This window comes from Hordeum vulgare, chromosome 2H (assembly GCF_904849725.1).
Source record: "Hordeum vulgare subsp. vulgare chromosome 2H, MorexV3_pseudomolecules_assembly, whole genome shotgun sequence".
Classification (NCBI taxonomy): Eukaryota; Viridiplantae; Streptophyta; class Magnoliopsida; order Poales; family Poaceae; genus Hordeum; species Hordeum vulgare.
Window position 1 is genome coordinate 573,432,537 of NC_058519.1, and position 15,440 is coordinate 573,447,976.

Sequence of the window (15,440 nt, forward strand, 5' to 3'; positions counted from 1 at the left end):
GGGCAGGTGACTCCATGTTTTGGAGCGGCCCGTTACATGTGAAAAATACTTTTTACAAATGTTGTAAAACAAGAATTAGAATTAGAAAGGATTGAGGTTTTGAGAGGACTAGTGTATAGGGATGCACCACTGTATTAGCCATTCCCTATTTTGTACTCCCCCCATTTCTAAATATAAGTCTTTTAAGATATTTCATTACAAGTCTACGTACAAAGCAAAATAAATGAATCTATAATCTAAAATATGTCTATATACATCCATATGTAGTCCATTAGTGCAACCTCTAAAAGACTTATATTTAGGAACAGAGGAAGTATGATTTTTGCTTTAGTGAGGGAAGGAAAGTATGCTTTATGAGAAAGAACACAGATCACTGAAGCAAGCTGATGACAATGTCAATAAGTCTAGTAGATTTAAAAGATGATTTTTTTGCGGGGTGTTTAAAAGATGATGTTGTTTGGCCTCTTACAAAAACAAATGGCAGATTCACTGTTAGTTCTTTCTATTAGAATTGTAGTGGATGGATACCTCTTTCCCACAAAAATAACTGCGAAAAATAAGGTTTCCTTTGGGTATCAAACGATTAATTTGGCTGGTGGCTCATGATAGCATCCTTACTAGTGAGCGAAGTGGATCAGTTGTTGAATCGGTGGGTTCATGCTTTTGCTCGTGAAATGAAATGTTTGATCTTGGTTTGGATTGCCGTTGTTCTTTGGTCAATATGGACCACAAGTAACAAACCTCATGATTAGGTAGTGATTGTACAACTAGTTAGACACGGGCTCCATACGTCGTCTCAAACAAATTACGGAGGCGAGATGAAGTCTGCTGTTGTGAGCAACAAAATTGTTTGAGCAGGTGGCAAGGAGGGTCTTTTCTAGAACAACTTTATATTATTATTTTTGGAAACAAAGTGAGAAGTTTTTTTAAAACAGAGGCAAAAGATTTCCTTCATCTAATTAATTAAGAAGAGGGGGACAAAGTCTATTTGTTACATGACCAAGAAGGTCAATCAAAAACACGAAGAGATCACTCTTCCGGTAAAATGTTACCCAGGAACTAGCAAGGAGTTTTTTTAGCTAGCAAGGAGGTTTTTAGTTTTTTTAGCAATCTGTTTTTTTTTTTAGAAAAAGGTTGTATAGAAATCAAGGAGGTTTTCAGCGTAAAGCTGGAGACTGTCTAATGAGTGGCTCATGGCCCATGCACTCATGTCCAAGGTGGTCCAGTCCCATATCAGAGAAGTGCACGACATTGACAACGAGGAGGAGACAGGCACCCCTATGTCTCGCATTCAGCCAGACATAGGGAACCTCGCTGAAGGGTGCCGCGAATTGGGATGGTCCAGACGCACGGGAAACAACAACCTTGTTTTTTGTTCTTTTTGCTTTTTTAACTTTTTTTATACTTTCAAATATTCTAAATAAATATATTACAAAAATAACTATACATAAAAATTTTGATAAATATTGACCAAACATTTGGAAAATGCTAAACAAACATTTCAAAAATGTTAATCAGGCATTTGAAAAAGTTAAATGTATACAACAAAACCATGTATTGAAAAATGATGAATTTTTATCATGAATATAAAAATATTAATCAAGAATTTGTAAAAATGTCAAACAAGTATTTGAAAAATGTTAAATAAGCATTTGAAAAATGCTAAATGTGTTTAGACAAACTGTTAACCATGTGTTCAAGAAATATTAGTATTGTATTTAAAAATGTTAATCAAGCATTTAAAAATATTAAATGGGCATAAATAAAAATATTGAACATGTATTAAAAAATATTAATCTTGCATTTGAAAAATATTATTCAAGCATTTAAAAAAGTTTGAAAGTATGCATAGCAGACAAATTGACCATTGATTCAAAAAAAGTTAACCTTGTATTTAAAAATTATTAATCAAGCATTTGATTTATTTTTTAAATATGTATAGAAAAAATATTGACTAAATATTAAAAATATTTTGTATTGGCAAAAATGTTATACGTCTATTAAAAAATGTTTTGGTATAAAACAAATGTAGAATGAAAATCAAAAGAAACAAAGAAAACAAAAAAGTAAACAAAATAAACCAAATAAAATTATAATGAAAAAATGGAGATGAAAAACAAAAATAAAAGAAAAGAAAAACCCGGATAAAACCGGCTTGACTCGCTTCAAGTAAATCACACCCTTCTACTCCTACTTATCACGAACAATAGGCTGGTGCGGATGCTAGCATCGTTGCCTATCTTCCTCGAGAACATAGATCTAGCCTTTGTGTGGAAAGTCATATTCTACTCCCGAGCTCAAATACTCCTTTGTGAATAGTAAAATCAAAAAAGTAGTAAAATATTAATAAACTTTGACAAATATTTTACATGCGTATCTAATTCAGCACCAAATAATATTCCTGCAAGTTATAGCGAAAAAAACAAAATCAACAGTCTAAAATGTATCCGAAACTAGCATTTTTTGGAGCAGCAATTTTTTTTCTCCACGACTTCCACAAATGCTCTTTAGAGCTGAAATTTTGTAATCATACAAAACTTTTGCCAAAGTTTACCATAGATTTTTTACTTTATTTTTGATTTTACTATCCACGAGGGAACATATGAGCTCGGAAGCAAAAACTTCACTTGTGCTCCCTTTTTCCTTCTCTTAAAAAAGAATGGGTATTATTGGCTGGTTTACTATGGGGATTGGGAGAAGGCAAACCGTGTATGGTTTGATCCTAATTTAGATCTTTCTTTCTGGTCTTCTTTCCATCTCATTTCGTGAGCCGACCTTTCCTGCTGGAGGTGTGATTCCTATCTTTGAATCAAATTGGATTTTTTGTGTTAAAGTGAGGGGGGTGAGTGGGGAAGGAAGCTGACGGTTTTATTAACACTCACGCAACTCAACCTTGTCTAGAGAATAGCGTCATCAGAACGATTGACTGCGAGTTGGGAACCATCGGCTATCTTCCTGGAGTCGACGGGTCAATCCATTGTGCTCCCCTTTTCCTTGCTATAAAAAAGAATGGATACTATTGGCTGGTTTACTATGGGAAAGGGGAGAAGGGAAGCCGCATATGGATTGATCCCTAATTCAGTTATTTCTCCGTGATCTTCTTCCTATCTCACGACTTCCATTTTGTGAGCCGACCTTACCCGCTGAAAGTATGATTCCTATCTTTTAATCGAATTGGATATTTTTGTGTTAAAGTGAGGTGAGTTAAATCCATCAAACCACCACATTAGCGGCATAGCTCTCAGAAAACCACCATTTTACAAAATGTGACACTTTGCACCGCAGCAGAATTTTTGACAGTGGCACAAAACACTCAGCTGATAATCGAGCCCATTTTGATGTGGCCAATCGTGCCCTGACCGACAACGGCGGATGGCACCGCGCTAATGGTTGTTGGTACCGAGTCGGTTGGCCCGTTTCCTAAGGGGAAACGGTGCCATTCCCACCCTCTCCTCTGGCTCACTCCCTCACTCTCCTCTGCCTTGCTCCCCTTCGCGTCGTCGCTGCCGCAATGGCCTCTTGGAGAGATCTAGAAGACAACAACGAGGAGGAGGAGCGGACCTACACCAGCATGGACGTGGATGGCTAGGTATGTATACACTGCTTTCGGTTAGGGTTCGGGTTTGACAAGGTTAACCTGCAGAATGTGCCATTTTTAGATCCTCCATTCCCAGCCTCTCCTCTTTGGATTGACTAAGGCATCTTTTCGATGCAGAAGAATCATGATACTACTATTGGTTCTTCCTTCTGTGGCATGGTGACTAGTCCAAAGTTTTGGGGAACGTCGCATGGGAAACAAAAAATTTCCTACGGACACACAAGATCTATCCATGGTGATGTCATCTACGAGAGGGAAGAGTGCATCTACATACCCTTGTAGATCGCTAAGCGGAAGCGTTAAGAAATGGGTTGATGTAGTTGAACATCTTCGCGATCCTATCACGATCCGTCCCGCGAACTCCCGGTCAAGTGCAGAACGGACGGCACCTTCGCGTTCAGCACACGTACAGCTCGATGACGTCTCCGCCTCCTCGATCCAGAAAGCGAGGGCAGAGTGGTAGATGACTCCCCGGCAGCGCGACGACATGACGGTATTGGTGGTGGTGCTTTCCCGGCAGGGCTTCGCCTAAGCACTACCGAAAAAACTAGAGGAGAAATACATCCAGGGAGAGAGAGGGGCGCCAAGGGCTTCGTGTGTGCTCTTGGGGCGCCCCCTCCTCTCTCTATATATATAGGTGGAGGGGCATGTGGAACAGCCCCTCCAAGCCCTAGGGCGCAACCAAGGGGGAGAAGGTGGAATCTAGAACCCTTCCTTCCCTTCCATACAAAGGTGGACTTTCCATCTTTCCCAACTGCATGGGCCTTGAGGGACTTGTGCGTTTAGCCCAATAAGGCCACGACGTCTCCTCTCAGCCCATGCAAATGCTTGGGACATGGTGGAACCCTTGGTGCACTTCCGGACTCCTCTAGAAGTTTCCGGAACCTTCTAGAAGCTTCGCGGTACAATACCGGAAAAAATCAAACTTTTTCGGTAGCCAAAATATGACTTCCCATATATAAATATTTACCTCCGGACCATAACGGAGCTCCTGGTGACATCCAGGATCTCATCCGGGACTCTAAACAACTTTCGGTTACAACCACACATAATTCATTAATACCAAATCGTCACCAAACCTTAAGTGTGCAGACCGTGCAGGTTCAAGACCTATGCACACATGACCGAGACACTCTCCGGCCAATAACTAATAGCGGGACCTGGATGTCCATATTGGCTCCTACATATTCTATGATGATCTTTATCGGTCGAACCACGATGTCAAGGATTCAATCAATCCCGTATATACTATTCCCTTTGTCTATCGGTATGTTACTTGCCCGAGATTCGATCGTCGGTATCTCCATACCTCCCCGTCATACGGAGTGACAAAGATACGGAGTAGCGTGTGATCGTGTCAGTTTATTGCTACTGTTTTCTGCATGTCAAGTATCTATTTCTATGACCATGAGATCATGCAACTCCCGGGCACCGGAGGAATGCCTTGTGTGTACCAAACGTTGCAACGTAACTCGGTGGCTATAAAGGTTCTCTACACGTATTTTCGAAGGTGTCTATTGGGTTGGCGTGAATCGAGACTGGGATTTGTCACTCTGTATGACTGGGAGGTATCTCTGGGCCCACTCGGTAATACAACATCACAAGAAGCTTGCAAGCAATGTGACTAAGGAGTTAGTCACGGGATCTTATCTTACGGAACAAGTAAAGAGACTTGCCGGTAATGAGATTGAACTAGGTATAGAGATACCGACGATCGAATATCGGGCAAGTAACATACCGATGGACAAAGGGAACAGTATACGGGATTGATTGAATCCTTGACATCCTGGTTCAACCGACAAAGATCTTCGTAGAATATGTAAGAGCCAATATGGGCATCTAGGTCCCGCTATTGGTTATTGGTCGGAGAGTGTCTCGGTCATGTCTGCATAGTTTTCGAACCCGCGGGGTCTGCACACTTAAGGTTCGGTGACGATATGGTACTAATGAGTTATGTGTGATGGTAACCGAAAGTTGTTCGGAGTCCCGGATGAAATCTCGGACATCACAAGGAGCTCCGGAATGGTCCGGAGGTAAAGATTTATATATGGGAAGTCATATTTTGGCTACCGGAAAAGTTTCAAGTTTTTCCGGTATTTTACTGAAAAGCTTGTAGAAGGTTACAAAAACTTCCGGAGGAGTCCGGCAGTCCACCAAGGGTTTGCATGGGCTGAGGAGAGACATCGTAGTCTTATTGGGCCAAGCGCACAAGTCCCTCAAGGCCCATGTAGTTGGGAAAGGTGAAAAGTCCACCTTTGTATGGAAGGGAAGGAAGGGGACTAGGATTCCACCTCCTCCCCCCTTGGGTGCACCCTATGGCTTGGAGGGGCTGTTCCCCACGCCCCTCCACCTATATATAGAGGGGAGGGGGCGCCCCAAGAGGACACACGAAGCCCTTGGCGCCCCTCTCTCTCCCTAGATTATTTTCTCCTCTGTTCGCGGTTTCAGTAGCGCTAGACGTAGCCTTGCCGAGATAGCACCACCACCGCCGCCGCCACACCTTCGTGTTGCCAGAGAACTCATATACTACTCCGTCCTCGTTCGCTGGATCGAGGAGGTGGAGACATCATCGAGTTGTACGTGTGCTGAACGCGGAGGTGCCGTTCATTCGGCGCTCGATCGAGAGTTCGTGGTACGGATCGTGATTGGATCGCGAAGACGTACCATTACATCAACCACGTTCTTTAACGCTTCCGTTTAGCGATCTACGAGGGTATGTAGATATAATCTCTCCTCTCGTAGATGTGCATCTCCTAGATTGATCTTGTTGAGCGTAGGAAATTTTTGTTTCCCTTGCAACGTTCCCCAACAGTAGCACTCAACGGGACCTTCCTCTGTCGTCTCAACATCGCCATCAAAGTCTGAATAGTCTATGGTCAGGAGGGGTTGGATAGAGTCAAAAGGAATTGGGAATGGTAAAATGCCCTGGATCCGGTCCAAATCATACCAAATCACTAACCCCGGGCTATAAAAAAAAAGAGTACAGTGGAGGGGCATTACATCATAGGGAAGTTGAGCATTTCTACCTCACTGCTCTCCTCGGAGTCTGCCCAAGAAAATATTCCGGTGGCGACGGTGAGGTTAGGCGGCGGCGACAGCGATGGTGCAGAGGGGGCCGAGGCAGGGGAGAGCAAAGCACGGAAGAGTGAGCGAGAGGAGAGGATGGGAACGACGATGTTACCCCTTAGGGAACGGGCCGACCGGCTAGGTCCCAATGGCCGTTAGCGTGATGCCGTCCACCGCTGTCGGCAGCGCGCGATTGACCACGTCAAAACGGGCTTGATTTTCAGTTCACTGGTTTTTGCCATTGTCAAAATTATGTTGCGGTGCAAAGTGTCACGTTTTGTAAAGTGATGGTTTTACAAGAGCTATGACACTAATGTGATATTATTTGCATTTAACTCAAGTGAGGGCGATGAGTGGAGAAGGAAGTTGATGATTTTATTAGCACTCACGCAGCTAGACCCTGTCTGGAGAATAGCACCGCCCGAACAATTGACTGCGAGTTCGTAGCCGTCTCCTCAATCCAAAGAGAGACTGGTGCTAATGGGCAAACCTGAAAGATGCAGTATCGGCTCAAGCTGTTGCCTTTTGTTCTGTTGGAATAAAAACCTGAAGTTAGTTATTCGTTGTGAACTAGTTTTAGCATGGTTTTAGCTGGAAATGTGGAATGACCTTGAGTTGGTTCTCTGATGCTAAGCCGTTTCCTTTTGGTGTATGGTTGCATTTGAACATGTAGCGACATAAACCGGAGGGGAAACACTCTTTCAAAAACTTTTCTTTTTTATGATTCTTCATTGGCATATATGTCAGTGAACTATCTTCATATGCTCGAAACTGACAATGAACAACTGGATCAGCTGCCCCTGAAAGATTATTCCCATATCTTACAGTATTACACCTTGAGGGACTTGTTGCCAAGACTATACAGAAACATATCAATAGTAAGAAAAATGCATGTGCATGTTACAATCTCGCCCAGCTATGCAAAATCTATTTACTGCATTCTTGCCAGGATGTATGCCTTCTAGCTGTACATAGATCTAGCTTGCTTGTTACTGTCCTAGTGTGTAGCCCTGAATGCCATGCAGAATGGTGGGCTGATCTTGGCCAGTGCAAGCAAGGCCGAAGGGAAGATCCAAAGCCCATCTCCACATATCAAACCAGATGCAACTGCTGGCACCATCAGTGCAGCTTTACTTCTGTCCAACATATTCCAGATGAAGACAGCTAAGCTTCCCACACACATGTCGATGGCAAAGCTCGCACCGACAAGGAAAGGAACCCCCATTGCCATAGGTAGGGGAACCCACCTGCCATACTTCGGTGGCAAGAGGTCCCTCATAAGGTTGGCCACCACCGCAAAGCCAAAGAACCCATAGCACAGCTGCAAGCAATGCTTGGGTAGAGCAGAGAAACCCTCGACACCAAGAATCGCCATGTTTCGGTAGATTAGAGCATACGGTGCCTTCCAGGGCCCTTCTGGGTTGCCTATGTCAAATGCTTTGTAGAAAAGCATGAATGTTAGTGGCCCGATGATACAGCCCATGGCGGTGCCAATAGCCTGAGCAACTAGCATTGATCTAGGTGATGTTAATGTAAGATGCCCAGTCTTGAAATCATGCATCAGATCAGCAGATATTGACACCAGCGATTTCACCAGACCGCAGCCTACTAAGCCAGCCACTACACCAGAGTCTTTTCCAGCCCAGGCTGCAAGAATGAAGAGGGCAACCTTCCCATAATTGTAGGCCATGTTCATATCAGTAAGGCCGGCACCATAGGCATTGCAGAAACCCAGGGCAGGAGCCAATAGGTATGCTATGACAACATAGTACCACTTCATCTCACGGAACATCAAGGGAATAATAATTACTGCAGCAACTGATAATGCAACGTAACCAGAGTAGGCGAGCCAGGAAGGTAGACTGTCTTCCATAAAGACTTCATTACGATGAAGGTCATCAAGCACTGGAATGTCTTCGTCTAGAAATAGCATGAACCCTAATGAGATTATCTATATATATCACAAAGACTCTACATACATGCATTTGTCAGAATGGTTACCTTTCTTTGTGTTCTTTAGCTTTGATTTTTCAAACAGATTTTTAATGGTGAATGCAATTATCTTGACAAAATTGTATAGGCCATCTCCTAGGATGAGAGCTATGCATATGAAAGCCTGCAGATTGAGACAAGGTAAACAACAAAAGAATTATAGTCGACATGTAAAATAACCGAAACAAACTCAGAAACAAACCTTGTAACCTTGCAGGCTGCTCATGCTGCTTTCTGGTATATTTGCTGGATACCAGTCACCTTCCAAATCACTGATCAGAGGCCACATGACACCCCAGGAGAGAATGGCACCAAAAAGGAGAGACAGATTGACAAGGTGGGAACAAATCATCCCTGCCCCAACATATGTGAGGCTGAAATCAAAGAAGAATCTAACACCCCAAAAATCAGAAGAAAAAAAACAGAATCAGGTAAAAATGTTACTGGTCAAGAAGATATTTAATATCACAATGAGCAAAGTGGACAATGTTACGTGTGTTTCCAAGCTGTTAGTCCAAAAGTAGGAAACTGCGAGAACCCACAACTGTCTCCACCAGAGTAAAACCACTGGAAGAAGCTCCAGAAGAAGCTGATTCCGAAGTATTTTGTGAATCCATTTACTTGCTGCCTGACGTGAAGAAATAAAGGACTTATTAAAAAAGATAATGGTGTTTGATTCTCCAGGTCCTGTGTTAGAAATAACCAACATACTTTGCCATAGCATCTCCATAAGGCGTATGGAATCCATTTATAAGCACAGCTGTTGCAGTCCCGCTTGGGTAAGTTAATTTGTAGTCGATTATCATAATCTGAAATTTTACAAATTTTGATGGCAAAATTAATCATCTGTGTACATGTGATGTCAAACTTATTGAAGCTCTTGTGACCTAAGAGAAGACTATGCAGGATCAAGTTCAATTTGAAGCATTCACAAGTACAAATATGTTTAGCCAGACATGACAAGGACTATAGCGCATAGCTGACAACTCAAAACTTCCATGTACTTTTTCCAAAATTATGCTCTTAGTGAATTGCAGCTGAAGATTAGAATTACAAGTTTTCAGAAACATAATAACCGAATGATAGGGTAAGTAGCTAATGTTAAGAAAAACACCACACGGTACACGATATACAGTTCCGGAGAGCTTTGGTGGGTAGTCGATGGGAAGGATGGTTACACCTAGTCAGAAGATTGATGAATATCCACTTATCGGAGGGGCCCGATAGGATTCATTGGAAGTTAACCATGAATGGCATCTTCTCGGTCAAATCAATGTATCTTAGCTTAATTGACTCAGGCCCGATTCCCAAATCGATTCACATTTGGAAGGTCAAAGTGCCCTTACGAATCAAGGTCTTCATGTCGTTTGTTCGCAAGAAGGTGATTCTCTCTAAGGATAATTTGGCAAAACGTAATTGGGAGGGTAGTAAAAGATGCAACTTTTGTGATAATGATGAGACTATCAAACACCTCTTTCTTGACTGCCCGCTTGCCAAAATTCTTTGGCAATCAGTCCATATAGCCTTTAACATCACACCTCCACAATTCGCACATTATTTGGATCGTGGTTAAATGGAGTGGATTTAAATTTAGCGAGACATATTCGGATAGGAGTATGTGCTTTACTATGGGCTATATAGAACTGTAGAAATGACATGGTTTCTAACAAATAAACTCGTATAAATTTTTGCAGGTCATTTACAAGGCAACATCTTTGATCCGTACGTGGTCATTACTCACTCCTGCGGAAACCAGAGAGCCTTTGATTACTGGGTCTGCCCGACGGGAGATGGCAGCTCGGGATATCTACAACCGGTTTGGATGACGGTCCAGTAATAGGATAGGTGGTTAGGCATCTAGTCCTATTTTTGCCGATTGTGGCTTTTCAATTTATATTTCGATTTTTTTTGCTTCAGCTCGTTTTGAGCATGTCTTGGATTGCAGACTATTTTGTTTGATTTATTAATAAAGGGGCTGCATGCATCTATCTGATGCAGAGGTCGGGGCACGCCTCCTTTTCTAAAAAAAGATAGAAAGGTGATATACTCTTTCATCTTCTTGCTCCGCCTCTGGGCGGTGACGGGACCATCAGCCTCACTCATCATACGGTGGTTTCTCTGATCTCCCATAGCGGTGACCAATGTTGTCTGGTTGTCATCCTCAAGGGCGGTCAGCGCACCGACAATGATGACACTCTGAACTGGTGGGTTATGGGCATTGCTTGACTAGTGTGCCACAGACGGTCGTGTTGTGGTTAGGCATCTGCTCGCGGGCGATGGACATCATGACTATGGTGCGGTCGCGGTCAAAGCGTACTCCTACGGAAACCAGAGAGCCTTTGATTACTGGGTCTGCCCGACGGGAGATGGCAGCTCGGGATATCTACAACCGGTTTGGATGACGGTCCAGTAATAGGATAGGTGGTTAGGCATCTAGTCCTATTTTTGCCGATTGTGGCTTTTCAATTTATATTTCGATTTTTTTTGCTTCAGCTCGTTTTGAGCATGTCTTGGATTGCAGACTATTTTGTTTGATTTATTAATAAAGGGGCTGCATGCATCTATCTGATGCAGAGGTCGGGGCACGCCTCCTTTTCTAAAAAAAGATAGAAAGGTGATATACTCTTTCATCTTCTTGCTCCGCCTCTGGGCGGTGACGGGACCATCAGCCTCACTCATCATACGGTGGTTTCTCTGATCTCCCATAGCGGTGACCAATGTTGTCTGGTTGTCATCCTCAAGGGCGGTCAGCGCACCGACAATGATGACACTCTGAACTGGTGGGTTATGGGCATTGCTTGACTAGTGTGCCACAGACGGTCGTGTTGTGGTTAGGCATCTGCTCGCGGGCGATGGACATCATGACTATGGTGCGGTCGCGGTCAAAGCGTTGCTCCCCTTACTGCCGCCGAATGTGGAGGGGCTTTCCTCCATTTGAGGTGGTAGGAGCGGTAGCTCACTCTCTATCAGGCATGTGGTCTTTGTATGACGATCTTGCGGCAAGGCTTTGTGCCGATGTCGCGGGCATGCAGACATGTACCCACGAGTGCATCACAATCAAAGGATCAACGTGGTCTATCATGGCATCGCCCTCTCTCCTTTAACAACAGGTGGATGCATGTTGCGGAAGGTGGAAGACTAATGATTCAGTCTAGTCAAAGATGATCAGGGTCGAGTCATTACACGATCGATAGGATTTCCAATGGTGGCTATCTTAGGAGGATAACAGGGTGGGTTCGCTCCTAGTGATGGGTGTAATAGCTCTTAGAAGACCCACCGTCAAGACGGTCAACACTATTCATATCTAGGGTAAAACCTGCGATCTGGCTTCACTAGTCGGAGCCGGCAACAACAAAATTGCGTCTTATTGTTGAAGGCATTGTCTTTGTGTTGATGCTCTTGCCTTTGACTTGTAGGATCTGACATCCAGAATGAAAATCCTTGTCCTGGCCTTCACAGGCTAGACTCAATGACATCGATGCACATATGTTTGTTTTGGGAGAATGCTGACTTAGAGGTAGGTGTTTTTTGTCATATCTTGTAATGGCTCTACCGATGTTGGCAATTTTATGTACTCTATTGCGTACCACGAGGTGTTCCCCAAGGTTTTCGAGGGTATTGCACAGATTTGCAGTGCAGCACATCCGATAGGTCATATCCTAGAGTCCTAGTAGCCTGTCCCGTTGGAACATGTCGAATTCAAAAAGCATGCCCGGGCCTTTTTGTAACGTTTCTATCTTATTAGTGAATGGGCAATGCTCCTGCTATTGTTCTCCAAAGAGAAGGCACATTCAGTAGGTACAATGAAGCTATCACCAATCAAGAGCTCCTAACTAAATCACCTAACTAAATCATGACAATGGTAGCACTGACGTCGAACTACATCACCAAACTCAATCGAAGTAGCTAGATTTATCCTTTTTCAGCTTACCTAATCCTTTTTGACAAGAAGACTGAAACAATATCCTATAATAAACAAACAAGGATAACAAGACAGAGACAAAAAGACCTTAAGCGGCACCTGACGTGTAGGACAGCAGAAGGGGCTAACATTTTTCTGTTGTTGAAGCAAGAGCAGATGATGGAATACAAAGGGTGACATGGAGATGATGACCAATTTGATACAAGTATGCAAAATGAATGCAACATTGGTAGAGGAGCAATTTCGGGATATATTGTAAGCTTGTGATTACAAGTGTGGGAGCACAAGCGTACTGACCTTCCTGAGAGGGACGAGCGCGATGATCCCCACGAAGCTGACGACGAGGAGGAAGCCGGTCATCCACGCAATGCCGGGCTCCTTGTAGCTCCCCGGCACGTTCCCCTCCGTCTCCTCCCCCGCCATCTCGTAGGTGTTCTTGTCGAGCGCGAGCAGGTAGGACCCGAACCCACCTGAGGGAAGGAAGGGGAAAAAAAATCCAAGGACGCGCGTCTCAATCCCAGGGCTCCACTTGACGAAACGGCGGATGCGATGCGCGGCCCTGACTGACCTCCGACGGCGATGCTGTAGCAGGCGACGGCGCAGGTCTGCACGACGGTGTTCTCCTGGCGCGTGAAGGGGCGGGCGGCGACGCCGAGGCGGGCCAGCGCCTTGGTCCAGCCGCGGAGGACGACGAAGGCGATGAGCGCGGCGGAGACGTTGAGCGTGGGGACGAGGCCCGTGGTGAGGTTGAGCTTCATCACGATGACGCTGTACATGGCGCCGACCGCCAGGCTCGCCACCATCCCGCGCGCCGTCAGCTGCTCCCGCCACGGCGGCACGCGGCCCCGCGCCTGCCCGGCCCCCAGCTCGGAGTCGCCGCCGCCGGCGTCGAGCTCGCGGATCTCCTCGAAACGGGCTCCGCCGCTGGACCGCGAGTGCGGCGCCATCCCGAGCTCGACGGCGGCGGCGGCCTCGGGTGCTTCCTCCGCCTGTCCTGCTTCATAGCGGGCGGAAGATTTTCCCCGGCGTCAGATTCGAGCCCGGGGGTCATCCGACCGTCGGACGGAGGACGGTGTTCTTTAATCATTAGTGAGCTCTACACTTGTACCACCAGTACCGACTACCGAGTGAGCTCTCGACAGAGAGCTGTGAGCGAGTGATTCAGTGCAGAAAGCAGAATCATGGAGCATGGAAGACATTCTTGATTCCTCGGTTGGAATGGAGAACTGAACATACATAGAGCATGAAGAAACAAAATCTCACCTGCTGGGTCCTCTAGTTTTCGACCAAAGAGCTTGGGAGCGGCGTCCCCCGCCAGAAAATGATGGAAAGGCCAAGAAAATGTTATGATCCTCGCCTCGGTGCTGGCGAGTGCTCTCCGTGAGGCCGAGTAGGGGCTTGTGTTTGTGTGCAGACAACTGTGCAAGAATGCACACAAGCAAACGGACGGGAGTTGCTCCTCGGCACGCATCGATAAAATATCTCATTATCATTTATCAACGCTCGGGAAGGAGCCCCGTCCAATCAAAACTCCAGACCAAGGGGCTGAAAATGGAAAAACTTAAAAAAAAAAAGAGGTCAATGAATCTCCGAGTGAAATCGATCTACAGTTGCTTGAAAAATCATTAACTGACGCGATTGCGTAGCTGAAAGAAAGATCGGCTTCCGCGACTCTGCGTAATCCTTCTGCTTGTTCACTCCACGGCGTGTGGTCGCCACGGCTGACGGCTCCCCGGCACGCACGGCTCGGACGATGAGGCCACAAGTCTACGTCGACTCACAAAGGCAGAAATGAAGCCGGGAGAGGGACGCTCAACTACACCGTTGAACAATACAAAATGGTGAGGTGTCATTTACAAAGCCGATCCTAAGAACAATTCCAACCGGTCGATTCAAATGGACACGCGCTATGTCCGTATTTTGTCTATTTGAATCGGCCCGGTGGACATTCGTGTTTACTTTTGCAATTAAGTCAGCGCTTATGTCCAACGCGGTCATGAGCCATTTTAGACGGCACGGAAAAAATCATAATAAACATTTTAAAATATGTAAATCATTAATTAAATATTAATGTCGGCCTAGTCCACATTACATTAAACAAAAAATTTAATAAACTAAAAACGAGGAGGCGCGCTGTCGTAGGCGTCCTCGTCGTCGCCGTCGTCGGGGCGGGTGAAGTCGACTAGCGTCAGCACCGGGCCAGCCTAGGGAAAGGCCGTCTCCTAGACGGCGGTGACGTCGGTTGCTGCACCGACGCTCGATGGGCAGCACGTCGCTTCTCCTCTTCAGCTTCGGCCTCGCGCTCCACCAGCTTGATCCGTCGGACCTCTCCGCCCTCTTCCGACACCCGTCGCTACCGGCAGTGCTTCAAATAGGCCACCTCCTGCTCCGTCGTCGCACCCAATCAGACAGGTGGCGCGCTGACCCACTTGCGCACCACCCCGTCCCAGGCGTACAGCTCGAGCGTGAGGACCAACGACCGTGGCTCGGTGGGGGACGGCGAGGCCAGCGGCGGCATGACTGTTGGGGTTATAGTCCTAGGGTAGGGTCATAGGCCTGCCCTATAAGTCCTACCCAAGGACTACCCTTCATAAGGGAGAAGACCCTTAGTCAGTTCCGAGTGAATTAAGGACATCCCATGATCCAGTCGATAACGAATCCTCCACCATCCAGTCGGAGATGAGTATTCGGAGTATATCAAACTAACCGACTGGATTCCACTCTGCGCATCGTAACCCCCTGGAGGGAAACGGTCGTACGTTTCCACGTACCTTTATTAGCATTTAAGACATACGTTACCTGTAACGTGGACATTTATTCGCCACTACTCCACCCCTGTGCACCGAACCGTTGTGGAGGGCA

At 45.5% G+C, this 15,440-nt stretch overlaps 1 protein-coding gene across 1 annotated transcript; it reads right to left on the reverse strand.

Moving 5' to 3' along the window:
* Positions 1-7,363: 7,363 nt before the first annotated feature.
* Positions 7,364-14,049, reverse strand: LOC123427390 (probable metal-nicotianamine transporter YSL9). The gene is made up of 8 exons (XM_045111419.1): positions 13,842-14,049; positions 13,147-13,572; positions 12,876-13,048; positions 9,368-9,465; positions 9,150-9,284; positions 8,859-9,048; positions 8,666-8,780; positions 7,364-8,584 (listed from the first exon to the last, which is right to left on the reverse strand). The coding sequence occupies exons 1-8, from the start codon at positions 14,047-14,049 to the stop codon at positions 7,662-7,664; spliced, it is 2,268 nt and encodes a 755-aa protein (XP_044967354.1). The 3' UTR covers positions 7,364-7,661.
* Positions 14,050-15,440: the final 1,391 nt, after the last annotated feature.